General features: G+C 64.1%; 1 protein-coding gene across 2 annotated transcripts in view; it reads left to right on the top strand.

Annotated features, from left to right (window-relative positions):
- The window catches only part of ABCG1 (ATP binding cassette subfamily G member 1), a 49785-nt gene that overhangs the window by 14510 nt on the left and 10518 nt on the right, over window positions 1-24757 (top strand). For both annotated transcript variants that reach the window (XM_070073122.1, XM_070073123.1), the window contains 5 exons: window positions 15556-15673; window positions 17805-17937; window positions 18980-19030; window positions 22682-22827; window positions 24324-24447. In XM_070073122.1, coding sequence (XP_069929223.1) covers window positions 15556-15673; window positions 17805-17937; window positions 18980-19030; window positions 22682-22827; window positions 24324-24447 — 572 coding nt within the window. The remainder of the gene's footprint in view (window positions 1-15555; window positions 15674-17804; window positions 17938-18979; window positions 19031-22681; window positions 22828-24323; window positions 24448-24757) is intronic.

The raw sequence follows: 24757 nt of genomic DNA, 5'->3' as shown, positions 1-24757 counted from the left end.
TCGACACCCCCGGGGAGCAGGGCTGTACTTACACAACTCCCATCCTTAGAAAATGCTTCTGTCTGGGGCCTGAAGTCTGACCTTGAGTAACGTGCATTCCTTACCCAACTTCTGCTTTCCGGACTCTGCAGGGTAAGGCGCCCCGGTTTCGAGATGAGCTCAGACTGCGGGGGGGAAAGCCGGACAAAGTGCAAACCGATAACGCCGAGGGCTGCCGAGAAAGGGGCTGATGAGAGGCGGGGGGCCGTTGGAGCCCAGGAGGCCGGGGTCCTGCTGCGGGTGGTGGGCATCCAGTGGCACCCCCGGCCGGGCAGCCCTTGCTCAGGCTGTCTCTGGTCAGGGTGGGGCGGGTGGAGGAGCAGGGCCTGGGCCTCTCGCTGTGTCCCGCTGTGCAGGCAGCTGGGTGCCCTTTGACCAGGAAAGCCCCGCCCTGGGGCTCAGCTCCCACTTCCCTCTTGCTGTCTTGCGAGTAAACATTCTGGCATGGGTTTTGTGGGATTTCTCAGCTGCTTTTCTCCCCTCCCACTTGTTTTTGGGAGAAGTGTGTGTGTGTGTTTTTTTTTAAACTAAAAATAAGTGGTGTGTGCTGAGCCGATGCTGTTGGCTCTACCACATTGCCTCAGCTTAGGGGAGCCCCATCCGAGACACAGCAGCTTATCCCGGAGGCCTGCAGGGAGGAAGAGGCAGGTGCCAGGACCCCTCTCTGGAAGGGGCAGGCCTAGGGCTCAGGCAGGCTGCCTGCCTCTCAGAAAGCCCCTGAGAACCCCTCTCCGGTCTAATTCCCAGGCCCACCTGCCATAGACTGCATTCAGCGGCTCCTGCCCAGGACACGAAGCCAACCTCAGGCCTGGTGACAGGTGGGGGCGCCACAGAACACAGCTCCTCCCCAGGGACTCCTTCAGGGGCTGCTGGTGGGCGCCGGCCCCCATCCGGCAGAGGAACGACCCCTACGCCCTGAGAGCTGTGCCCCCGGGGAGGAGCCACCTGTGCTCGGCCCAGACTCCCTGCTGGGGGCGAGTTCACTCCGGTCCCTTGTCACTCGCACTCCCCCGGAACCCGAGGCTCTGCCTGGCAGGGTGGTAGCCTTTAAACACCGCGGAAAACCCCTCCTCTCTGTGCCTGCTGCAGACAATGGCCCCACAGGCCTGGGGCCCATCCCGGGCACCTGTTTCCTTCTGCTCGGACGTGGATCTGCGTGCAGGATTTCCGTGTTCCTTGGGAACTCTGAGTTCTGAATGACTGGGAGAAACACTCACACCCAGCATCAGGGCGCCCGCAGGTGCGGGCTGGGCAGGTGCGCGCTGCTGCGCGTGCGCAGTGCCTGCCCGCCGCAGCCCGCGCCGGGGTTACTATCGGTCAATGCTCTAGGGTAACCCCGGCGGCGGCAGCGAGGAGCCGCAGGATTGGCTGGCTGCGCGGGGCGCTGTTGCTGCGCGTGGAGGAGCCGGGGGTGGGGGCGGCAGCCTCGCAACCCCAGGGCTCAGTGCCGGCTCCTGTCCAGGAACATCCTCTCTGTGGAACGGGCGGTGCTTGCTAGCAGCCCCCCACTGGCCCCGCTCCTTCTGATTAAGCTCAATTGGGAGGTTTCCTGAGAAAGGAAGTGGCAGGCAGACGGGGCTCCTCGCAGCCCCTCCTGGGGCACCTGGGACGCTGAGAAGCCTGGTGGTCTCTGCAGCGGGCAGAGTGCGGAAAGGCAGGGCTCCCGGGGGCGGGGGTGGGGGTGGGGGTGGGCCCTGCCTGTGGTTGCCCTGGGAGGGGAGCAGGGAGTTTCGGGAACATTGGAATTCCCCCTTAGGAATCTGAAGCTGCCTCTTCTAAGCCGGGTGGAATCTGGACTCGGCCACAGGTCGCACTTCCCTCCTGAGTCACGTCCACCCCGGGCACGTGGGGCGGCAGAGATGAGTGACAGCCCAGCTGCGAGGTGTGCGCCCTGCCCCGGCTCACTGGCTGGCTGGGAGCCCGCAGGTGTGGCTGCCGGGCTCCATCCGCACATCTGGGAGGCCTGGGATGGCCTGGGTGGCCTCAGGAACCAGGACTGGCCCAGACCCCGGCTGCACCGGCTCCGGGGGGCTGGCTTTACCGCCGTTCTTCACAGGCAAGCCGAGCAAGGCGCTTGGTGGTTCTGTACCCGTGTTTCCGTCGCTGGCTTGCATTTGTGATTTTGTGGTGCTCAAGTTGGCCTTTTTTTTTTTAAGCCTCTGTAGATTCCGCCTCTCAAGTCTGCTCTCGCTGCGGCGCAGGAAGCCAGAGGGGCCATGAGCGCTGCTGAGGTCGTCCTGAGGTTCTGCCCCTGAGGCAGGCGGAAACCCGTGGCAGCAGGAAGGAAGGGGCCAGTGATAATAACGGAGATGTCGCATGTCCCCTGTCACGTGTCACATGTCACATGTCACGTGTCGCCTGTGGCATGTCGCCTTGCTGTTGACGGGAGCTCAGGCTCTCTGCAGGGGTCTGGTGGGAGACCGGAGCCCTAATGTTTAACGTCCCATTTTGCCCCTGTTCTCTGCAGTGGAAGCCTGTGGGTTTCTCGTTTCTAAAGAGCCACAGACGAGTCTGTCCAGGAAGGGGCCGTGTCCCAAACAGCATGAGCCAGGAGCCATCTGGCCACGGGCTCCTCGTCCTCTCCTTAGGTGGGTGTGAAGGCACCGTGTGTCCTGGGCCAGCGGCAGCCTTTCCCTGTCCCGATTCCATCTGGCTCAGAGACAGGCCAGGACGCCTGTTACCGCACGGTCACCCTCTCTGTCCCTGCTTGAGAGCTGTACCTTGATGGCAGAACAGGAGACGTCTCTGCGCTGGGAATCTCCGGGTGCTGAGCCTGGACGGGGCCTCTCTCCTGGAGCCCTCCCTGCTCCTCTCCCACCCCTGCCTCCCCACATCCCCTCTGTGTGGGCACGCTGAGCCGCACTCCCAGGGCAGGGGTCTTTGCCTGGAAGCATTTGTGTTTTCTTGCCTGGGCTGCACCCTCTCCCCCAACATCCTCCAGGCTGCAGGGAGCCAGCCATCACTCATCCATTCCTCCGTGGCCAGGAGGGTCCTTTCTGGGTGCCTTGGCATCCTTGTGTCCCCACAATCTGGTGTTCAGCGTGTGATCTTGGGTCTGTCATCCTCTGAGCTTCCAAAGATGGACTGTGCCATTCTCCCTGCATCCCAGATGCCCAGCCTGGCACCTGGCTCGGGATGGGCGTGCGAATGAATGAATGAACGGAAGAGCGAGAACCCGTGAGAGAGGTTTGGAGAAGCAGAGAGAAGAAGCTGGCGCCTCCGGGGAGGGCGTGCTTTGCACGCTGCAGGCTGTACCTGGCCCACGAGCCCGCTGGCGGGCCCTGGTGGAGGTGGCTCCTGGGTGCCACCAGCGGCCACACTCACAGCTTCATGGGTGGCGAGAGCTGGGTTTGGGATCAGACAGCCTGCTCCAGCCGCTGTTGGCCATGTGGCCTTGGGCCTCAGTTTCTGTGTGCGTGGAATGGGCTGGTCAGGGTGCGAGGCCTGGGTCACGCAGGGGAGAGCTGAGCACCTGGTAGTGCTCACGCATCACAGGGTCGTAGCTCCAGCTTTGCTGAGGGTGGGGTTTTGTGTTCTCAGCTTGATTAACGATGTCAGTACCGCTCCTGATAAGAGTAATGATTCGTCACGGTGTCGTGGACGGGAACCGTGGGGCAGGTTTTCTTACCGTGTTCTCTCGTGAGGCTGGGAGCAGTGCAGTAGCTTGCGCAGCCGGCACAAGCCGCCACACCGCGCCCGGGGTGCCTCACCCCCGTTCCCTGAGCTGTCTGCTCTCCCAGCGTAGAAAGTGGGCGCACTGCTCCCCGGAGTTGTTCTCCGGGGAATTTTATTCTCTCTCTGAGCCCTGGCTCCAGCGAGGAGTGAATGGACCCTGATGTCTCCGAGCTGCTGCAAGGCAGGTGCGGGTCTCACTCTTTCTGGGAGGCCTTGCGTCCCTGAGACTACTTACATGCAGCACCCACCTTGGAGAGCTACCCCGTGGAAATTTCCGCCCCGAGACACAGCTCAGCCAGCAACATGACACTTCAGAGTCAGTGAATGTAGGTTGTCTTAGGAGGGTGTGAGATTGTATCAGGCCTGTGGCTAGATTTTCATGATTACAAGTTAAGGGTGCCATGCCCATTGCTCTGATGGGCAGCCTGCCGTGGGCACAGCGGCAGCCTAGGCGTTGGCCGTGAGCCCAGGTCTCAGGTCTCTGAAGATAGGTGGGGACTGTGTGAACGTGAATGGGGCAGGAGGGAGCTTGTTGGCTGTGCAGACATTCGGTGCGAAGCTGGAAGGTTGCGGTTGTTTTGAGAACACCTCCCGTTTTGATGTAGCAGCTCTAAGTTAACATGTAACAGCTCTATGTTAACATGTAGCAGCTCTAAGTTAGCTTGTAGCAGGTCTACGTTAACATGTAGCAGGTCTAAGTTAACATGTCGCAGGTCTACGTTAACATGTAGCAGGTCTAAGTTAGCTTGTAGCAGGTCTAAGTTAACATGTCGCAGGTCTACATTAACATGTAGCAGGTCTAAGTTAACATGTTGCAGGTCTACATTAACATGTAGCAGGTCTACAATAACATGTAGCAAAGAGGAGGTTAAGAAAGTCTACACAGGATGTAGAGTGTCTTTCTCTACGTGTTTTAATGAAATGGTGCTGGGTCAGGCAGGACCATGGGCTCCAGGGCCAGGGCGTCTGGGCTCAGGCCTGGCTCTGCCCACCAGGCTGAGCACCTGGGTAACTTACCCTCTCTACAGAAGACGGCATTGGTGACCATAATCCCACCTGACTGGGCTGAGCAGCTGGGCGCTCACCGGCTCTGCACCCCGGGTGGCCTGTGGACGGAGCAGTAGCCGCAATTCTTACGCGCATGCTACCTGACACCATATAACAACAGCTGAGGTCCAGCCAGGTGGCTCAGAGCCCTCTGGTTATCATTCTAAAAGCAAGTTTGCCACAAAATCCTAGGCTTTCCAAATCAAAGGGAAAGTTCATGGTTGGTGTTGACTTGGGAAGCATTTCCTGGGGTGGGGGGAGGGGACGGCCAGGCAGAGGGAGGGAGTGGGCTTTGCCCCAAGTCCCAGAGCTGCAAGGGTGGAACCCGGGCAGGGAGGTGACCCAGGCACCTGCCGCCAGAGCCCCGCCCGACCCCCAGCCAGGCTGTGCCAGTCTTTGGGGTTTGGGGCTCCCGAGAGTTGGCTTCCAGTGTTGGAGCAGCCCCTCCGCCTGCCCCCTGCTAACCTGCCGGCCACCCTGCCCCCCTGCAGCTGGCTGCGGGCAGATGATCGTGCCACGTGAGGGATGGGCCTTTGTCACTCAGCACCTCTGGGGTCATGGGGCCGAGCTCCAGAAGCTTCCTCTTTGGTCATGGGGGGAGGGGGCTGGCGATTGCCTGGCTTCCAGCTTCCCAGGTCGGGGGACCCCACTTCACCCCTGTGCCAGGGCTCTGAGGGCTCACCGTGCCTCCTGCAGGTGCTGGGAGCCCTGCATATGCTCATGCTAGGCTGCAAGGCCTGGGTCAGGTGGGGGGGCCGGGGGTGGGTGGTGCCTGCCACGCTGTGTCCCCGGCACCATTGCAGGCCAACGTTCAGAATCCTTGCTAGCGACAGGTGCACCCAGCACCAGCCCCAGGCCCCCACGTTCCTCCTGTTTGCTCTGAATTCAAGTTCGTGTGGAACAGCCAGGGCTAGCGCCAGTTTCAGCGACCTGAAACACTGACTGCCCCACGCGTGGGCTCTTTCAGCGAACTGTGGAGAAGGCGGTGAGCTGGGAGCTTGTACGGTGCTGGAGGCTGCCCGGCGGGTCTCAGGGCCTGGCCCAGGTTGCACGCACTCCACGCCATCTTCACGGAGGGTCCCTGGCCCGCCGTGGCCACACGTGCTCACACAGGGCAGGCCCTATGACTGCCCTAACTTGACTTCAGCAGCTTTCCTGCGGGAATACTGGCTTTTCCATAACCACCGCACAGGCGCAGTACCAGCCAGGAGCACGGGTGCGGGGGATGGGGATGGAGGGACCGGGCCGGCACACTCACTTGCTCCACTCTGGTTCCTTTCTCCTCCCTCCCCGACAGAGTGACCCGCGGGGCTGGTGTGGTGTTGTTGTTTGCGGCTCCAGACACGAGGGTGAAATGAGGCTGTGAGGTCAACCCTGGGGAGCCCGGTGTGGCCGCTGCTGGGCTTTCGGAAGTGCAGGCAGCTGGGCCCGCCCCGGCGTTCTGAGTCCTGTCCATCAAGTGTCACCTGCTGCTGCTGCTATAGGCTCCGGGACCCAGTTCAAGAACCACTGAATTCCAGACGGCCGCCTGGGGTCGCCCGGGTCCTTGGCTTTGCCCACACTCCTCCTGGAGGCAGGAGAGGCCCGGCAAGAACTGGGGCCATCCCCTAAACACTCTCAGCAGCTCCCACAAGTTCAAAGCCAGCTTTCCTGTGAACCGGGAGGGGGCAGCACAGATGCAGCAGCTGCCTTGGTGGGAAGCGGGGCACTGTCCCGGGAGACCCCGCTGTGAGCCTGGGGATCCGGCAGGTCCCCTCCCTGCACAGGGAGCTGTGTGAGAGCTCACCGTCCCCAGGGTGTCCCCAGGACCGGCAGGTTCTGGAGCCTGGGCAGAAATGCCTGCATCCAGAGGCTTGTGTTGCCACTTAAGTGAGCGCAGATTTTATGTGCGTTTAATCGCATCCACACGGCCGTGTAGTAACAGCTGCTGGCTGTGGCATCACCTGGGCAGGATAAAACCGCAGGGCTTCTGTCTGCTAATTTGTAAAACCTGTTCAAGCCTGCAGGAAGGCCACCCGGCCCGCACTGTCCTCTGGATGCTGCACCGCTGGCCCCTCTGTGCACTCTGGGGGGAGAGCCCCTTGCCCAGGGGCTGCGTGAGTGTCTGGTGTGAGTGGAGATGCACCTGTCCTGGCTTCCGGGCGGTGTCCACACAGAGATGCCCAGAGGGGTGTGGCTCTAACCAGGAACTTTCTCTCTTCTTCTTTTGCTAAAAGAAAAAATGTCTCTCCTTGGCTAAAAAGCCCCATAAGTGACAAGATTGTGGAGGCTGGAGCCTGGGGTCGGTCTGGGATGGACGTGGGTGTTCACGGGGAGGCGGCAGAGGCGGCTGGACCATGAGTTGTAAACACAGAGAACGGAGGAGACACAGAAGCGGGAAGGGATGAGGAGGGGGCACATGTGTGTGCATGTGTGTGATGTGGTGTCCGTGTGAGCATGTCGGGCCGGGCCTGGAGCGCTTGGAGCCACTGAGAAGGGGGGACACAGGGAGAGAGGCCTGTGCTGGCTCCAGCTGGCTGCCGGTGCACACGGCCTGTTGTAGCCACAGGGGCCTAGGCTGGCACTGACCTGGGGCGTTGGGGACCTCTGGCCACATCACGAAGGGATTAGAGAGGGCTAGAGGCAGGTCACCCCCTGAGCGGCTCACTGAGGTGCCTGGGGACGTCCCCCAGGACAGTGCACACATGGCGTTCAAACACTGACACCTGCACTTCAGTTTGCTCCCTGCAGCTGTCCCTGGCAGATGGGCGCTGGGCCTCCTGGGGGACAAGCCTCAGCACCCAGGAGCAGCCGGCAGGCCCTCCCTGTGGCCGCTCACCGTCCTGTGGAGCTGGGTTCCGCGGGGCACGTGCCCTCGTGGCCTGCGTCAGCCTCCCTTGTGCGTTACCGTTGCTGGGCCGCTGGTGAGCACCTGTGGGAGGAGCTGTGGCAGCTGTGCTGTCCCGAGAGTTTGCTTGCTGGGGCCACGGACCCAGCTCCAGGAACTGGCGGGAGGAGGACAGGAAGAGGCGGGAAGACCTCCTGAGTGGACGGCGCTGCACCTGCAAAGGGAGGTTGGAGCAGGGGATGCTGGGAGGAGGGTCCAGAAGATCCCAGGTGTTGTAGAGTGGGGCCAGGTGGGGGCACCCAGAGATTCTGAGCTGGGAGATGCTCAGATCCCTGCGGGTCCTGGATGAGCCCCAGGCCGAGGCCAGGCTCAGCTCTGTGTGTAAGATGAACGCCGAGGCCACCTGTCTCATCTGGAACAACCAGGAGGCCTTTGGCTGGTGGCAACCCCACGCGTGGCCATGGAGCAGCCCTCTGCCAGCCACCTCTGAAGCTGCCCCCGAGTGCTTGTCCATCACGGCCAGGCACAGCGGCCAGTGTTGGAGCCACGCCGTTCCCTGGACAGAGCGAGTTGTGTCCTTCTCCATCACGTTCCAGTCGGGGGCATTCACAGAGAGCCGTGAGCTGTGTCATGAACCCAGCTCAGGCTCCTCCGTGTCGGTGGGGGAGGTGCCCTGTGTGCCCGTCTGCGAGGGGCGTGGCACGCTCACCTGGTGTGCCAGTGCCCCTGTGACTTGTGTTGAGGGTCCGTGGCTTCCAGGTGGCATCGCCCAGCTTTGAAGTGTGTCCCAGACGAGGATTTATCCACAGAGGATGTGCACGGAGGCGTGAGGAACCCCTGCCTGGTGGCAGCAGGTGGGGGCACCGCCTCTGCCTGGCCTTGCCCCCTGCCCACCTGAAAACACTCCTCTGCAAGGCTTTGCCACTGGGCTCTCAGCCCTGCTTGGGCGATGGCGACAGGGCCTGGGAAGCCACCCTCCCCACGCCAACCTGAGCCAGGTGGTGTGGGGGCGCATGGGTCCTGCCTGGGGAAGCTGCTGCTGCCCACATGTCTGGCAGGGCGCCTGGGAGGGACACCTGGCCTTGCAAGTCTGGGCATGCCAGGACGTCACGTCGCCACACGGATGCACACAGGCGGAACTCCAGGATGCGGTGGGCAGCGCTTGACCTTGGGGCAGCTGATGTAAGATGCTCTGTTCCCCTGGGAGCGCACACGCTGGCCCCACACACGGGGCAAGGGGAGGGAGTGACGAAGGCCAGGCCGGCAGCAGCACATGGGCAAGGGGAGGGAGTGACGAAGGCCAGGCCGGCAGCAGCACTAACGAGGACCCAGAGCAGACCGGGGGGCCAGGCCGAGGAGGGAGTGATCAGCCAGCCCCTGCAGAGGCACCGGCAGCCAGCAGGACCCAGAGGGAGGCAGTTTGCAGGGTGTGGGACCGTGCACATCCTTCCCCACCAACCCCAGGAGAACTGGTGATCTTCCGTCCACTGGTTCACTTCCCCAATGGCCCCAGTGACCGGGACTGGGCCAGGCCAAAGCCATGACAGGAGCTTCCTCTGGGTCTCCCACGTGGGTGCAGGGGTCTGAGTACTCGGACCATCTTCTGCTGCTTTCCCAGGTGCATCGGCAGGGAGCTGCATCAGAAGTGGAGCAGCTGGGACTGCAACTGGCGTCCATAGGGGAAGCCAGCATCGCAGGCAGAGGTTAGCCTGCTACACCACAGTGCCGGCTGCCCAACACCCCCCCACCCCCGCCTGATCTGTGATTTAGTCTCGTTATGAAAAGTCTGTGCTGGCGACAGCCTGTGGCCAGCCACTGTGCCCGCTGGACTGGACGAGCAACTCCCAGAATGCCGTAGGGGCTTCCAGGGCTCCCGGTAGCTGGGTCCAGCCCAGCACAGTGTGGGCTCACTTCTCAGCAGAGGCCAAGGACTGCTTTACCTTTTGCCCTTGGCCGCCTGCGTGGCAGAGTGATGGCAGCAGAGCTGGGGGGGGGGGGGCAGGCAGCCGCTTCCTCATCTCTCAGAGGGGGAGGGAGAACCTCGCCCACCGTGAGGAGCAATGGGTGTGAAGTCACAGGTGCACGGGGCAGCAGGTGCAGACGGGGCTGTGGGCAGCTGGGTCTCACGCCCTCTCGGCTTCCCTGTGCTCAGCTGGGACTCCCATGGTGCCGAGACACCTTGTCTGGTCACCATGAGGTGCAGAGTAGGTGGAGCCTGTGGGCAGTGGACGGAGGCTGAGGTGGGGCACGGGGGGGGGGGGGGCAGGCTCCAGAGCTTTAGCAGCAGAGGCCACTCTGTCCCTGCCGCTTACCCACGGGTGCTTGACGGCGAGCTGAACTTCGGGAGGGGCCAGGGCCCTGCGTCTTCAGGGTGGGGCTTGCCATCTGCACAGCACAAGGCCCCGCTTCTCTGGGGCGCCCACCTCACTGCCCCAGCCTGGTGGGCCGCAGACAGCTTGCCTTTGTTGGTGCAGCCGGGAAATCCAGCCCCACGCTCGCCTACCCTGGGGACTCTGGGAGCAGCGCTTGTTTGCTAAACCGAGTGGGTGAGCTGCCAGCGGGCCACTGCTGCAGGTGAGCAGGGTGGAGCCCAGTGGCCCCCGAGGGCTCGGCCACAGGCCCCGGTTTCCCGTCTGCCCAGCTGCCTTGCGTGGGCGGCGTGGGGCTGCAGGCGGCCATGGGGGCTTTGGTCACAGCAGCTCCGTGAGCGTCCGTTGGGCCGGGGATGTAAGTCCCCTGGCAGATGTGCCAGTGAGGGGTCCCGAGGGTGGCCACGGCTGGGCCCTGCTGGAGGCCAGCGGCCGCCCCACACCCGGGCAGGATGCGTGGTGTTTGTTGGAGGATCTCCGTGGCATCACGGGGAAATGCAAGGGCAGCCGTGAGGAGGCTGGGGGGGGGGGTCCTCCAGTCCTGGCTTCCAGACCCTCTGACCCTGTCACTGCTGGGGCTGTCCTCAGCCGGGGGACCCAGTGGAGCGCTCCTTTGTCAGGGGACAGTGTGTAACTGTCCCCTTGTCTGCAGCAGGCTGCACGCGCGTTTCTGGAGTGAGCTGGCTGTGTGGACTCGTGGAAAGGAGCCCACTCACAGGGGGAGGGGGCTGCCTGGCTCCGTGAACAGCTCTGCCCGGACTGGCGGAGCTGCTCTGGGCCTGGGTTCAAGAGCTGCCTCCATCGCGGGCAGTGTTGCTGTCCTGGCTCCTTACTGACCTGTGTGGCCACGGGCAGCTCACTTACCCTCTCTGAGCTCTTGCTGTCAGCGCTCTGCGGTGAGTGACAGGAGCAAAGCCGGCGCCGGCCACGCAGGGACCCTCCGCCTCTGCCACAAGGCCCGGGGCCTCCCCTGTGTGGACATTTACAGGAGAGAAGCGGTCCTGCGGGCCCTCGGGAGCGTGGGGGCGGAGCCTGCGGGCCCAATAGGAGCGTGGGGGCGGAGCCTAGGGCATGGCGCTAGCGTGGGGGTGGAGCCTGCGGGCCCAGTGGGAGCGTGGGGGCGGAGCCGAAGGGCATGGCGCTGGCGTGGGGGCGGAGCTCTCGTCCAGGAGCGCAGCAGGTGCAGGCGGCCACGGCTGACATCTGTGCCGTCCGCGTGCTCTGACCGCTGTTTTCCAAGGCTCCTGGGGAAGCCAGCATGAGGCAGGGCACCAGCGGCTCGACGTAGAAGTCCGTGGAGCCCACACAGACCTGAGGGACAGCCCGGCAGCTGGACCCACAGCAGCTGCGGGTCACAGCTCGGTCCTCTGAGGAGGAAAGGCCTGGACAGGGTGCCAGGGCCCGCGGTGACACCCAGGACGACGGGGTCACTTGTGCCAAGAGCCCGCCTCGCGCTGGTGTCTCCGCGGACACTGTCCTCAGCCCGTGAGCCAGACACGGGACGTGGAAGCTGCCCTGTGGGTCCTCATGAAGCTGAGATGCAGAATCCGATGCGTGTGGGGCTCAGGCCAGGCCTCAGCTGCGGGTCCGCGGCCTCGCTCTGACGTCGGCGCCTTCTTTCTCGTGACCTGGGAGAGCCCGGAGGCCTGGGCAGGCTCACTTTCTGCCAGGAGCTCACGCTGACGGCGCAGCCGCGGCAACCCTGCGGTGCCTCCGTGGGTGGGTTTTCTGTGTCCGTCCAGCTGGCCGGCGTCCGTGCTGGCCCAGCAGCCTCGATTGGAGTTGTCGAAGGAGGGTGGGGGTGGGAGCAGGGGAGAGACAGGGAGCGGGAGGCCCGGGCCCAGGGCAGGGGTGGCAGAGGCGGCCCTGGTCGGGAGCACTCCTGGGGTCCTGCCTGCCGCCCCCCTGCGCCAGCCCGGGAAAGGTGGTCCAGGACGGTAGAGGCTCCTTCTCCGGCCTCAGGGTGGGAGCTCCCTGGGATCTCTCCCCAGAGAGGCAGGCGCTGAGCAGGGTCTGTGCCGTGCTGCTCCGGCCTCGTGGCTCTCTCCAGTCCCTCCGGTCTCCCCCAGGCAAGCTCAGATGGACTCTGTGAGTGACGGGCTGAGCGTGCCCCTCGCAGCTCCCTCCTTCCGGAGTCTCCCACTGTTGGACTTCCAAGGGGGCTCCTGGCAGAGCTCCTGGGACCAGAGCCGGCTGGCTGGTGCTGGTGCTGCCGGGGTACCTGCAGGCCCTCGGCCCCCACTCCAGACGGCCCCGCTCAGGGCTTGCAGGAGCCCGTGTGTGCGGCCGGGTGGGGCGGCCTCGTCCCTCCCAGCGGTGGGCCTCTCGTTGTGGGGGGAGGTGTGTCCCCCGAGGGAACCCGGGAACGCGGGCGTACTTGAAGTGGGAGCCCTGCAGAGGGAACTGGTTATGATGCTGCCGGCCTGGAGCGGGGCAGCCCGATCACAGGCGCTGGGGTCCTCGTTAGAAGAGGGAAAATTGGACGGCGTCACAGACACAGGGTAGAAGCCGCAGGGGGGCCGAGGCAGAGGCTGGGGTGCGGCAGCCACAGGCCAGGGAATGCCCAGGGCCGTGGGGAGCCAGGAGGGGCAGGGAGGGCCCTCCCCAGAGCCCTCAGTGTGAGCGTGGCCCTGGCTGACCCTGACTGAACTCCGCGAGGGAGGCCATTGCTGTGGCTGTGCCGCGGGACCCAACCACCCGGGTCCGCCCGACAGCCGCTGGGTGTGTGGCTCTGGGCCACTCGGCTGGACTGCGGTGGCAGGGAGGGTGCGCATGGTGGCCGCTGCACCTGTGTGCTTGGTGGCGTCTGACACGTGGTGGCCGCCGCCCCGGCCAGGGCAGCCGCTCATGCCACACCATCGGTTGCCCCTTTCTGCCTGCAGGAGACAGATGGGTCTGGGGTCTTCCCACGCTGCACAGGGTGGGTCTGCGTAGGCGGACCGACTGCGTGGATTGGCTGCAGACTGCAGAATGGAGTCAGCCGAGGGCCGTTGGGTGCGGCTGGGGGCTTCTGCGGGAGACCCCAGGGGTCCTGGGTCACAACTGTGCCTGCTGCTTCCACAGCCAGCGGCTCTGGACAGGACCAGCACCCACACACGCTGGTCTCTCCCACGTGCACAGCCGTGGGGACTAACTGTGAAAGGGACCAAGACGGCCCTGAGCTAGCCTCAGCTCCATGTGGGTTTCTACAAGGGGCACAAGCCGGCGACTCCGTGGCATGGGTGGGCAGGGCTGGCTGTGCCCCCCCGCGGCACAGTGGGACCTGCATCTGAACAGGCACAGTCCTTGCTCGCTGTGGCTATCCCCCCGTGGGGCACACTGACCTCCAGCGCCCACTGTGGACCCAGCGCTGGCCTCCTACAGGCCGTACTGCCCACGCCTGGGCCCCGGCAGAGGCCGGGGGCGGCTGCCCATTTCACAGGCTGCAGATGTCTTCTTGTTCTTCAGGACCCAAATGCAACTTTGCAGTCTGGCCCCCGGTGCCGCCATGGGGGCCACCGAGAAGGTGCTGCCACAACACGAGGCTGGCAGCACCCTCCGGGAGGGGTGGCCACAGCACCCCAGGGAGCTCACAGGGTCCTCCTCTCCTCGGCTGGGCCGCGTGAGATCCCGCCCGGGGCTGTGTTTCCTTGACGTGGCCCCGCATTTGGGGTTGATGGCCTCACACTCTGGCCAAGTGGTGCAGTGGGCTCTGTCCTGGACATGGGAAGGACCCTGCCTGAGCCCGAGGTGCAAGGCTGCCCTTGGGGACGCGTGTGCACGGATTGCTTCGGCTCCTAAAGGCCCAAGGTCATTTCTGTGGCCTCTCTGCACCGTCAGGCGGTTCCCGGGCCGTGGGGAGCAGCTCTGAACTTCTCAAGGCTGTGACTTAGGGTTTGCTCTGGAGCAGGCCCGATTCAGCCAGGACAGGTGAGAGGCCGCGTGAGCAGGCGCCTGGTATTTAGCGCTCTTTCCATGATGTCATGTGGATCCCTTGGGATGCACAGTCCCCAGGTGCCGAGCCCCAAGCCACAGGGCCCTGTTGTGACAAGCCGGCCGTGCAGAACTTGGCCTTGTGGAGGAATGGTCTCAGCCCATCTGTGCACTGAGGGGCAGCTGCGCCCAGCTCGGGCCCGGGCTGTGTTTGTTGTTGTCACAGGCGCCCCGGCCGGGGGAGCTGGGTTCCGGTGCAGATTACGGCTGCCCGCCAGGCCCTGCCCTGTTGTCCCGGAACCCGGCATGACTCTCAGCCACCCCCCCACCCAGGGCCACAGCTGCCTGCGCCTCCGGACGGAGTCAGCCGCACGGGGCTGCGAGCTTCCGGGCTGTGGCTTCCGCTTCTCTGCCTCACTTAGACAAGGCCTCAGGGACTTCCTGTCCAGGTCAAGGTGGCTCCTGGCAACAGCTCTGAGTCTGCAGACGTCCCGTCTGTGAAAGACAGGAGGGAGGGTGGCGTGGAGCAAACTCCCCGGGGACCCAGGCCCAGACAGGTGCACAAAGCCTAAGCCAGAGGACCTCGTGTCCCTCGTGCCATGAGGTCCCTGTAATCATGCGTGCCGGAGCTGAGACCGTGTGTACACGCGGTTCTTGTTCACTGGAGGGAGGGTCGTCCTGGTCTGATCGACACGGAGAAACGTTTCTGAATTGGGCGTCCTTCCTGCGAGTCCAGGTCTCTGTTGTGTACGGGGCCATAACAGGTCGGCTTGGAAAGTCAGGGGCTTTGCCGGGGGTGGACGGGTTCCCCCGCTGGCACTTGGCAGAGGCGCCAAAGTGATCTGGTGTGCACGCATGATGGCGAACTCTCAATTATTAACTAAGGAATAAATAATGTAGTCATCATCAGAGTAATGATTTATAAAGAAATCGCATGCAAATTTATGTTTCTATAAACAGATAAGAATAACTAATGAAGGACAGTGAATGATTCAGTTCTGGGCACGAGTGGGCCATGGTGGGCGGCGGGGGGAACCAGGCAGGGCGAAGCTCCGAGCGGGGTCTGCTCAGCGTGGCTGCAGGGCCAGGTCTTGCTCCTTCTGAAATGGGAGCAGGGGGCTCCTCACGGCCTGGGTGGAGCGTGGGAAAGTGCTTTGTCGCCTCTGAAACATGGTGCATTTGCTGATAAAATTATAGCCCGCAAAACGCAAGCGAGGACATGAAAGGGGGCATCGAAAAGACACGGGGCCGTTTCTCACCTAGGACACAGCACTTGTTACTTATCTTCATCTGCTTGAGAGAGAGAGGGAGGGAGGCAGGGAGGAAGAGAGGGAGGGGGCGTAGGGGGGGATCTTCCATCCACTGGCTCCCTGCCCAAATGTCCACAGTATCTGGAGCTGTGCAGGTCTCCCATGTGGGTGACACAGCCCCAAGCACTCAAGGCGTCACGGAGCTGGATCAGAAGCAGCGTAGTCGGGACTCAAACCAGCACTCGAGATGGGATGCCGGTGTCGCATCGCAGGCGACGCTGGGCGCCAGGGCGTGGGATGCGCCGTGGGCGTCTGTCCCTTGAGTGTCTGTCCCTTGGGCGTCTGTCCCTTGGGCGTCTGTCCCTTGGGCGTCTGTCCGCGGACGGCGGAGCGAAGCCTGTGGCAGCGGGGAACCAGCACGCTCTGCCTTTTGCAGGGTACAAGACCCTTCTGAAGGGGATTTCGGGGAAGTTCAACAGCGGACAGCTGGTGGCCATCATGGGCCCCTCCGGGGCCGGGAAATCCACGCTCATGAACATTCTGGCCGGATACAGGTGAGCACACCCGCCGCGGCTGTCAGTGGCGCCCCCTCCGTCTGTGCTGTCGCCAGGGACAGTGCTGGCACCCGCGGCTCCACCAGGCTCAGCACGCCCGGGCCCCCGTGGGGTTCAGCAGCAGGGGGCTTTGCAGCCCGCGAGGGGGGCGGGGCCCAGGAAGACAGCGGCAGTGGAGGGCTTGGGACAGTTGTGTGTTTTTTGTTTTGTTTTGTTTTGTTTTGTTTTTTGACAGGCAGAGTGGACAGTGAGAGAGAGACAGAGAGAAAGGTCTTCCTTTGCCGTTGGTTCACCCTCCAATGGCCGCCATGCCCAGTGCGCTGTGGCCGGTGCACCGCGCTGATCCGAAGGCAGGAGCCAGGTGCTTCTCCTGGTCTCCCATGGGGTGCAGGGCCCAAGCACTTGGGCCATCCTCCACTGCACTCCCAGGCCACAGCAGAGAGCTGGCCTGGAAGAGGGGCAACCGGGACAGAATCCGGCACCCCGACCGGGACTAGAACCCGGTGTGTCGGCGCTGCTAGGTGGAGGATTAGCCTAGTGAGCCGCGGCGCCGGCCGGGTTGTGTGGTTTGCTTGTGGACAACAAGACAGCCGCACCTTCACAAGTATTTATTAAATGCCCTCCGGAAGCCAGTTCTTTTCTGTTCTCATGGGTTCCTTGGTTCACTGAGCAAACAGAGACGAAATAACCCAGCGGCTCCTCTGCCTCTGGGCTCGGCTGTGCAAGGCTTCAGCCACCCGTGGTGAACCACGCTCTGCAAACAGTCTCTGAACAGTCACAGCAGCACGCGGCTCCGAGCACTTCTGAGCGGCACGGTGCTGCCTCCTGCCCGCCTGCTGTGTCCCGTCCGGGACAGGAATGGCCTCCCACCCATCGCTCACGCGGCACCTGTCAGTTACAGGCTCACTCTCATGGGAAGCTCCCCTTGCGTCTCTTAGTAACGGCCCTGAAGCGCAGGAGCGGTGACGCTGGCGGTCGGCTGACAGCCTGGTGCCACGCACTGCGGCTGCTGTGGAAACTGAACCTGATCGTGGTGGCGTGGATGTGTACCCCAGGGAGCAAGCCTGGTATCCACAGAGTTCAGCACCCTCTTGGGGAGCGTCCTTGCTGATAACAGGGGACCCCTGTCCTAATCACTCCATTTCCTGATAAAATGACCACCATCCCCACTAAGGCTTCTGAATTGTGTTTAATGTAAGGAGTTAGGATTTTTCTTAAAACAAGATTCACTTACTTATTTGAAAGAGTTAGAGAGAGAGAGAGAGAGAGCGCGCTTTCATCTGCTGGTTCACTCCCCAAATGGCCACAGCGGCAGGGGCTGGGCCAAACCAAAGCCGGGAGCTTCATCCGGGTCTCCCACGGGGTGGCAGGGTCCCAGGTAGTTCCATCTTCTGCCGCTTTCCCAGGCCATTAGCAGAGATCCGGATTGCAGGAGGAGCAGCTGGGACAGGAACTGGCTCCCACACGCAATGCCGGTGTCACAGGTGGCGGCTCCACGCGCTACACCACGGCGCCAGCCCCAAGGAGTTAAGACTTTTGGAAATCTCACTTAGGACAAATCCTTGCCTGTTCCACTCTTGCCTCGAGGTTAGAGCCCAGTGCTCAGCACCAGGGGTCTCCTGTGGGGTCCCCGCCGGTCAGCGGGTCACAACGCAGTCAGGCAGGCACCGCCCCTACTAATCCCTGCAGAGCCTGGAGCCTGGAGCTGCCCTTGCAGGTGTCCAGGGGTGAGCCAGTGGGTCCCGGCCTGTTGCTCGGGGTGGAGAACGGTCCACCATGAGGCCCACAGCTGCAGCAATGGGTGAACGAAGCTGGAACCAGACACGACCCCGGGAGCCCCTGGGAGCGAGGCTGCCATGACGGGTCCTAGGAGGGCTGGAGACTCAGTGCCTGTAGCCCCCTCCCCCTGCCAGGAGCTGTCACTGGCCTGGGGGTGGGGGGCAGTTGGCACAGTCTGAGCTGCACACAGAACGTTCCAGAAGCCGATCTGACAAAGCTGGCAGAGCCAGGCGGACTGCACACAGGAGCGTCCCTGTCGCTGCTGGGTTGGGGAAGGCACAGCCCGAGGCCCCGTCTGTGTGGCACACGGGCGGGCCTGGGGCTGACGCTCCCTCTCCGCTCGGCTGTGCAGGGAGACGGGCATGAAGGGGGCGGTCCTCATCAACGGCACGCCCCGGGACCTGCGCTGCTTCCGGAAGGTGTCCTGCTACATCATGCAGGATGACATGCTGCTGCCACACCTCACGGTGCACGAGGCCATGATGGTGAGCCGCCCCGCCCCCGAGGCTCCTGGCAGACTCAGCCAGTGGGCAGCGTCCTGCTCCCTGGGTCGGGCCGGGACGTCCCTCCCTCTGTGAGTCCAGCCCAGGTCTCAGCTCATCTGGAGCCTGTGTTGGAGCCGAGAGGGCCTCCTCCTCCCGCTCACCTGCCTGCCAGGTGGCGGGGCTGCAGCCAGTGACTGGCCAGCACCTGCCGGGTCCCAGGCCGTACGCACACAGCCCTGTGAGAGCTGAGCCGGGAGCCAGGGTCCTAGGGCTGCCTGTGGCCACACGGGGACCTGGAGGCCCCTCTGAGTGCTGGGCTCCACCTCCCTGCCATGCAGCTGTCACCTCCCCCAGCCTCAGGCCCCTCCCCCTGAGGGGATGCTGCACGGAAGGCAGGGGCATCCAGCAGGTGCTCAATCACTGCTTCTTCTCACTCCCAGTGTCTTCCGCTGTGGAGACGTCCAGTACCAGCGGCCTAGCCCTGGCCATCTGGGTCTGTGACCTCACTGCCACTCTCCCCTCTCCTCTGCCCCTGCAGCCACGCCCTAGACCATGAGGTGGGCAGGCTGTGACCTCACCCCCAAGCTGGGGAGGAGGAAACTGGTCTCCCTGTTTGCCCAGGACCCCTGCCGTTGGTAGAGGCGTGGGGTCAGGGTCAGGGGCCCAGTGCTGTGCTGTGGACGGGGTCTCAGGGAAACACAGCACAGCCAGGAGCAGCATCTGGGTGCAGCGCGTGCCCGTGGCTGAAGCCTGTGTCCCTGACTCCGTCCTCCCAGGCCCGCGGCTGCAGGGCCCCCCGCTGGGCAGGTCTTGGGCTCCTGATGCTGGGGGCCTACTTTCTCCACGCTGCCCATAGCTGATGTCTCTCATGGGTCCAGTAGAAGGTGGAGGCACAGGGACACGCAGCACTCGCCCACAGCCCGGCCCGGGTTACCCCCAGGGCAGGGGCCGAGGCCTTCTGGGGTTTTCTGTGGCAGGTGGCTGGGGGCCCGCCCTGCGGCAGCCACGCCTCTGCTCCACACCGTCCCCCTTGTCCCCACAGGTGTCTGCGCACTTGAAGCTGCAGGAGAAAGACGAAGGCAGGAGGGAGATGGTGAGTGCCTGGGGGTCCCGTGCCGGGCCCGGAGTGCGGGGCTCTGCGGTGCTGGCTTGTGTGTGGCTTGGCTGTTCCCGCCTCTCCTTCTTGCGGGAGGCAGGGGCTGGCGAGGGCACGCCCTAGGCTGTGCCGCCAGATTCCAGGAGAGGCTGTGCTGGGGCCAGAGTCACGGCTTCTGCTCTCAGATCCAGGAGCCAACGGCTGGCCCGCGTGGGCGGCCAGAGGCCTCCGCCTTCCCGGCTGGGCCCGGCGCTCTGTGCCTCAGAGTGTTTAATACACTTTATATTCAATTATTTTTCTTTAAATGCTGACAATGAAGATGGTTAGTCATTCGTTTAAAAATAGCCACCCTCCACCCACACACACACTGGCAAGAAGCAATCGGCTTGGGGGTGTTATTAGCTGGTCTTTAAATACAGAAACTAAGGCACCAGGGAGAGTGAGGTGTGCAGGTGGAGAGGGAGCCCCCCAGAAGGCCGCACGGGGAGGGGCTCGCCCCCTCATCGCTCTGGGCGGGCGCTGCTGGGGGTCTCGGGGGACTGGCGCTCGGGCAGGCCCGCCCTGCAGTGCTGTCTGTCTCCTCTGGCCCCCGTGGAGAGCGCGGGATGGGTGGGGTGCGTGCCCCGAGTGCCCTCGGCTCCTGCCACAGAGGTGAGGGACGAGTGTGCAGCAGGGTGCAGCTGAACTGGCCATGGGGGCGTCCGCCGCTTCCTGTCACCGCACTTCACGTCCCTCGTTACGCAGGCTGGCTCATACCGCGCTGGTCTTCAGAACACGGTGGTCGGCAGCCTGGGGCTCCCCCCGCCCAGCCACTGCACCCTCGAAATCTCTTGGGATCCAGCCCGTTTCTGGGTGGCAGTGGCAAGTGTAGGCAGACAGAACCTGCTTTCTTTCAGTTCTTTTTGAGAAAGGAAATTCCTTCTTATTTTTAAAATTAAAGATGGGGAGACAGATGTCCCATTGCTGGCTCACTCCTCAAATGCCTGCAGTAGCCAGGGCTGGGCCAGGCCCACGCCAGGAGCCAGGAGCTCACTCCAGGTCTGAGTGGCAGGGCCCAAGTGCTGGGCCATCATCTGCTGCCTCCCGGGGCGGGCTTTAGCAGGGAGCTGAATCAGAAGTGGAGAAGCTGGGACTTGAACCAGGCACTCAGATATGGGATGCAGGCGTCTCAGGTAGCACCCACCGTAACCTCTGCACCGCACGCGCCCCCCCCCCCCCAGTCTGGTTCCTGCTATGGAAACACTTCCTGCAGAACTCTGAGATGGGACAGTGTGGGGGCTGCTCGTGGTTCTGCCCCCTGGAGGCGCAGGCCTGGCTGTGACCGATGGTGCGGGTTGGGAGCAGGGAGCCCTGGCCGCGCCGGCACCCTGTAACAGAGATGGGCAGACCACTGCTCCCCAGCCCTGCCCCAGAGCTGCTGACATCCGCAGAGTGGGGATCCAGCTGGACAGCGGTTCTAGGCGGTGGTTGAAAGAGGCAGCTCCAGGTCAGCAGCCTGGTGATGCAGGGTTGGTGGCCCGGCAACCTCACCCCTGGGCTAGCAGAACCTCCTCTCACATCTAAGGCCACACCTCCTCCCTGCCACCATGTCCAGGGTCGACTCCCTCCCCCACCCCAAAACATCCATGGTCAGCTCCCTTCTCCCCTTTCTCCCCTCCACGTACAAGGTCAGCTCCCTTCCCTTCTCCCCCACCAAGTCCACTGTCAGCCCCCTCCCCCTCCCATGTCCTCAGCTCCCTCCCCTTCCCTCCCATGTGCACTGTCAGCTCCCTCCCCCCTCCCAAGTCCACTGTCAGCCCCCTCCCCCTCCCATGTCCTCAGCTCCCTCCCCTTCCCTCCCATGTGCACTGTCAGCTCCCTCCCCCCTCCCAAGTCCACTGTCAGTCCCCTCCCCCTCCCATGTCCTCAGCTCCCTCCCCTTCCCTCCCAAGTCCACTGTCAGCTCCCTCCCCCCTCCCATGTCCTCAGCTCCCTCCCCTTCCCTCCCATGTGCACTGTCAGCTCCCTCCCCCCTCCCATGTACTCTGTCAGCTCCCTCCCTCCTCCCATGTCCTCAACTCCCTCCCCTTCCCTCCCATGTGCACTGTCAGCTCCCTCGCCCCTCCCAAGTCCACTGTCAGCCCTCTCCCCCTCCCATGTCCTCAGCTCCCTCCCCTTCCCTCCCAAGTCCACTGTCAGCCCTCTCCCCCCTCCCATGTCCTCAGCTCCCTCGCCCCCTCCCAAGTCCACTGTCAGCTCCCTCCCCCCTCCCATGCCCAAGGTCAGCCCCCCCCGACCCCACCCTCATCCCGACAGGAGGAAGCCACAGCCCCAGGCAGAGGTTGCTGGGCCCTGAGCCCCATCTCCCTGTGTGTGGCTGCAGGACCACAGTGGCCTCTGGACCACGCCTGGCCCCTCGCCGTGCCCTGCAGCAGGTGGGCTGCATCCTGCTCCCGCCTCACCTGCAGCACTGGGTCGGCCACAGTGCGCGTCCCCCCCTCCGAGCACCCAGCCCCGCCACTGATCTCCCGCGTGCCTCCATTCCCGCCAGTCCGGCCCTGTTCCCAGTGGTTCCTTCCTCAGGAGGGAGGCCAGAGCCACCAGGCCCAGGAGGACTTAGGAGGAGGAGGAGCAAAACAAACCAACACGCACAGCCTCATCGCTGAGGCCGAGCTGGAGCGGCGGGGCCGGCCTTGCAGAGGGGCAGGTGCAGCCGGAGGGGCTCAGGATGCCGGCGGCCCCTGCTGCAGGTGCACGGGGAAGCAGGTGTGTGCCGTGTCTGTGTAGGCACCCAGAGCGGGCCCGGATCCACCATGGCTGCTTGGTTTTCCAGTCTGTCAGCAAGTGGCTTTGGGGACCCCGTGGACCTCATCCTGGGTCTACATAGGAGAGAAAGCACCCGGAGATCCCAGCCCACCTGCACCCACCCCGCTGGACATCCGGGCCGTCTCCCTACAGCTGCCTCCTTGTCTCAGAGACAAGATATTCCGGAAGGGGCAGCGGGGTGGGGTGGGGCATCAGCAGAGAGAGGCAGCGCAGGCTCCATCCCCAGGCCTGTCTCCCGCTCGCTGCACCTGTCCCCGCTTGCCGGCAGCAGTGTGCCGGTTCCTATCACCCCGCTGCACCTTGCACGCACAGTGCATGAATGTTTCAAAAGCCCAGAGTGGACACATTCGTCCCTGTGAATCCCTCACTCCTGCAGAACCTTGACTCCCCAGCCAGGCCATGCCCTGAGGTCTGCTGGCTCTGGCCACCGGGGCTGCCCAGCCCAAGGAGATTAGGGTTGCATAGATTCTGGAGGCAGCCTAAGGCACGTGGGGGTGAGCCTGGCCCAGAGGCTGCAGCCGACCAAGCCTCGGCCTCCTGTTGGCCGGCATCCGAGGAGGCACCTTGCAGGTGCTGGTCACAAACTGATCGCCCGCCCACTCCTCAGCTAGTGATTGGCAGCTCCTCTGTCTCTGGGAGTGAGGGCCATGCCCACACCTCCAGCCAGAGTCCTCAGGTCTGACTCCAGCGCAGCTTCCGTGGCCCGGGTCAGCTGTTGGAAGCAGTGCCTGTCTTGCTTGGCACCAGGTGGCCCCTGGGAGACATGGGGAGGCTGGAGAGCTCTCCACGTGGCCCTGGTGGGCACGCAGTTCCTGATGGGGACCCTGGTTCTGTCGCCCACAGGTCAAGGAGATCCTGACGGCACTGGGCTTGCTGACCTGTGCCCACACCCGCACAGGGAGCCTGTCGGGCGGGCAGCGGAAGCGTCTGGCCATTGCGTTGGAGCTGGTCAACAACCCGCCCGTCATGTTCTTTGACGAACCCACCAGGTACGCGGGGCGTCTGGGCTGGGGGCTGGGGCGAGGGCGTCCTTGGAGCTCGTGGGCTGACCCTGACCCCCTGCACGGCCTCGAGGGGCATGAGCGTCCTCGGAGCTCTTGGGCCGGCCCTGACCCCCTGCACAGCCTCGAGGGGCATGGTCCTCCAAGCTCTTGGGCCGGCCCTGACCCCCTGCACGGCCTCGAGGGGCATGAGCGTCCTCGGAGCTCGTGGGCTGGCCCTGACCCCCTGCACGGCCTCGAGGGGCATGAGCGTCCTCCGAGCTCGTGGGCCAGCCCTGACCCCCTGCACAGCCTCGGGAGGCATGGTCCTCCAAGCTCATGGGCCGGCCCTGACCCCCTGCACAGCCTCGGGGGGCATGGGCGTCCTCCGAGCTCGTGGGCCAGCCCTGACCCCCTGCACGGCCTCGGGGGGCATGGGCTCTGCTCCCCTCCTTCCCGTTCCTCTCTCCTGGGATACGGGGCAGGGTCCGGCGTGCGCTCATCGTGGGGGTGGGGTTTGGGGGAACTGCCCCTTCCCAGTGCTTGTACTACCAAGGCCCCCAAGGCACGGCCACCCTGGAGCCAGCGCTGGGAGCCCTGGGAAGGGGGCCTGGTGCCCCACAAGCTCTGGAAACACCACGTGTTTAAGGCTCGGAGGGGTCCCCAGACAGAACTGTCTTTGGGGGCTCCCTGTCTCTCCACCCCTGCCCGGGCCCTGAGCCTCTCCCGGGACGCCGCCTGCCTCCAGGGTCCCTGGCAGCAGTCACGTAGCTCTGCCCTGGTGCCCACGGCTGAGCCCCGCTCACTTAACTCCTGACCCCTCACCTCCTGCTGTCCTCGCCCAGGGGAGCAGGTCGGGTGCTGTAGTGACCTCTGACCCGAACGCTCCACTGTCCGTCTTCCCTGCCCGCTCACTTCTCCACAGCCCAGCTGGACCGGGCCCTTCTCCAGGGAGGGGCGTGTCTGCTGGGTTTGCTTCAACCCGGTGCAGCCCCCAAGGCAGCCTCTCTGTGCCTGTTTCAGCAAAAGCAAAGCCCTTGCAAGCACTCTGGGGGGCGTGGCCCCGGGATCTGTCCTCACACGCCCAAACCCTGGCCCTTGGCTGTGGACCTGAGGGCCAGGGGTGGCTGGAGAGGGAGGGGGGAAGGGTGGTCACCCCGGGAGCCTGCATCCGCGGGAAAGACACCCACACATGTCAAGTGAGACCCCCACGGGTGCAGCCTCGGCCCCTGGCGACCCCCGGCGCCAGCCCCAGGCTGTGCCCCTGGCCCTTTACATGTCCTGGGGAGGAGGTGCCACTGCCCAGCCATAGGGTTCTGAAGCCCCCCCCTCAAGATGGGCGGGACCCCCGCCCTCTCCACCCCGGGCGCCCCTGGACCCAGCACGAGCCAGCCTGACCTCCACAGTCCCCGCTGGCTGGAGCAGAGCCTGCCTCTGGGGCCGTGGGCATCCCCGCTGCCCGCTGCCCGCTGCCCGCAGCGTCTCACGGTGCCCCTTGCTTGCAGCGGCCTGGACAGCGCCTCCTGCTTCCAGGTGCTCTCGCTCATGAAGGGCCTGGCTCAGGGCGGCCGGTCCATCATCTGCACCATCCACCAGCCCAGTGCCAAGCTCTTCGAGCTCTTCGACCAGGTACCCGCCCCCACCCCCACCCCACCCGCCGCGTTCCCAGCCGACTGCACCCTCTCAGCAGCGCAGGGGGCGGGGCTAGGAAGTGCTGGGCCCCTGCGGGCCGGGCCTGGGATGGGGCCATCACTAAGTTCGCTGGTGCTTGACCACCTTGAAGTGGGGCCGCCTGCGGACAGTTAGCGCCAGGCTCCAGCAACCCCACGATGCCGCAGATCCTGGTGCTAACCACAGCCAGGTCCCACACGGGAAACGCGTCTTCCCACAGCCCCGGGCTCTTTGTTCAGCAAGGGTTAGCATGAAATAAAAAGCAAAT

This window comes from Oryctolagus cuniculus, chromosome 4, assembly GCF_964237555.1.
Source record: "Oryctolagus cuniculus chromosome 4, mOryCun1.1, whole genome shotgun sequence".
Lineage (NCBI taxonomy): Eukaryota > Metazoa > Chordata > Mammalia > Lagomorpha > Leporidae > Oryctolagus > Oryctolagus cuniculus.
This window is presented reverse-complemented; position numbering and strand designations above follow the sequence as displayed.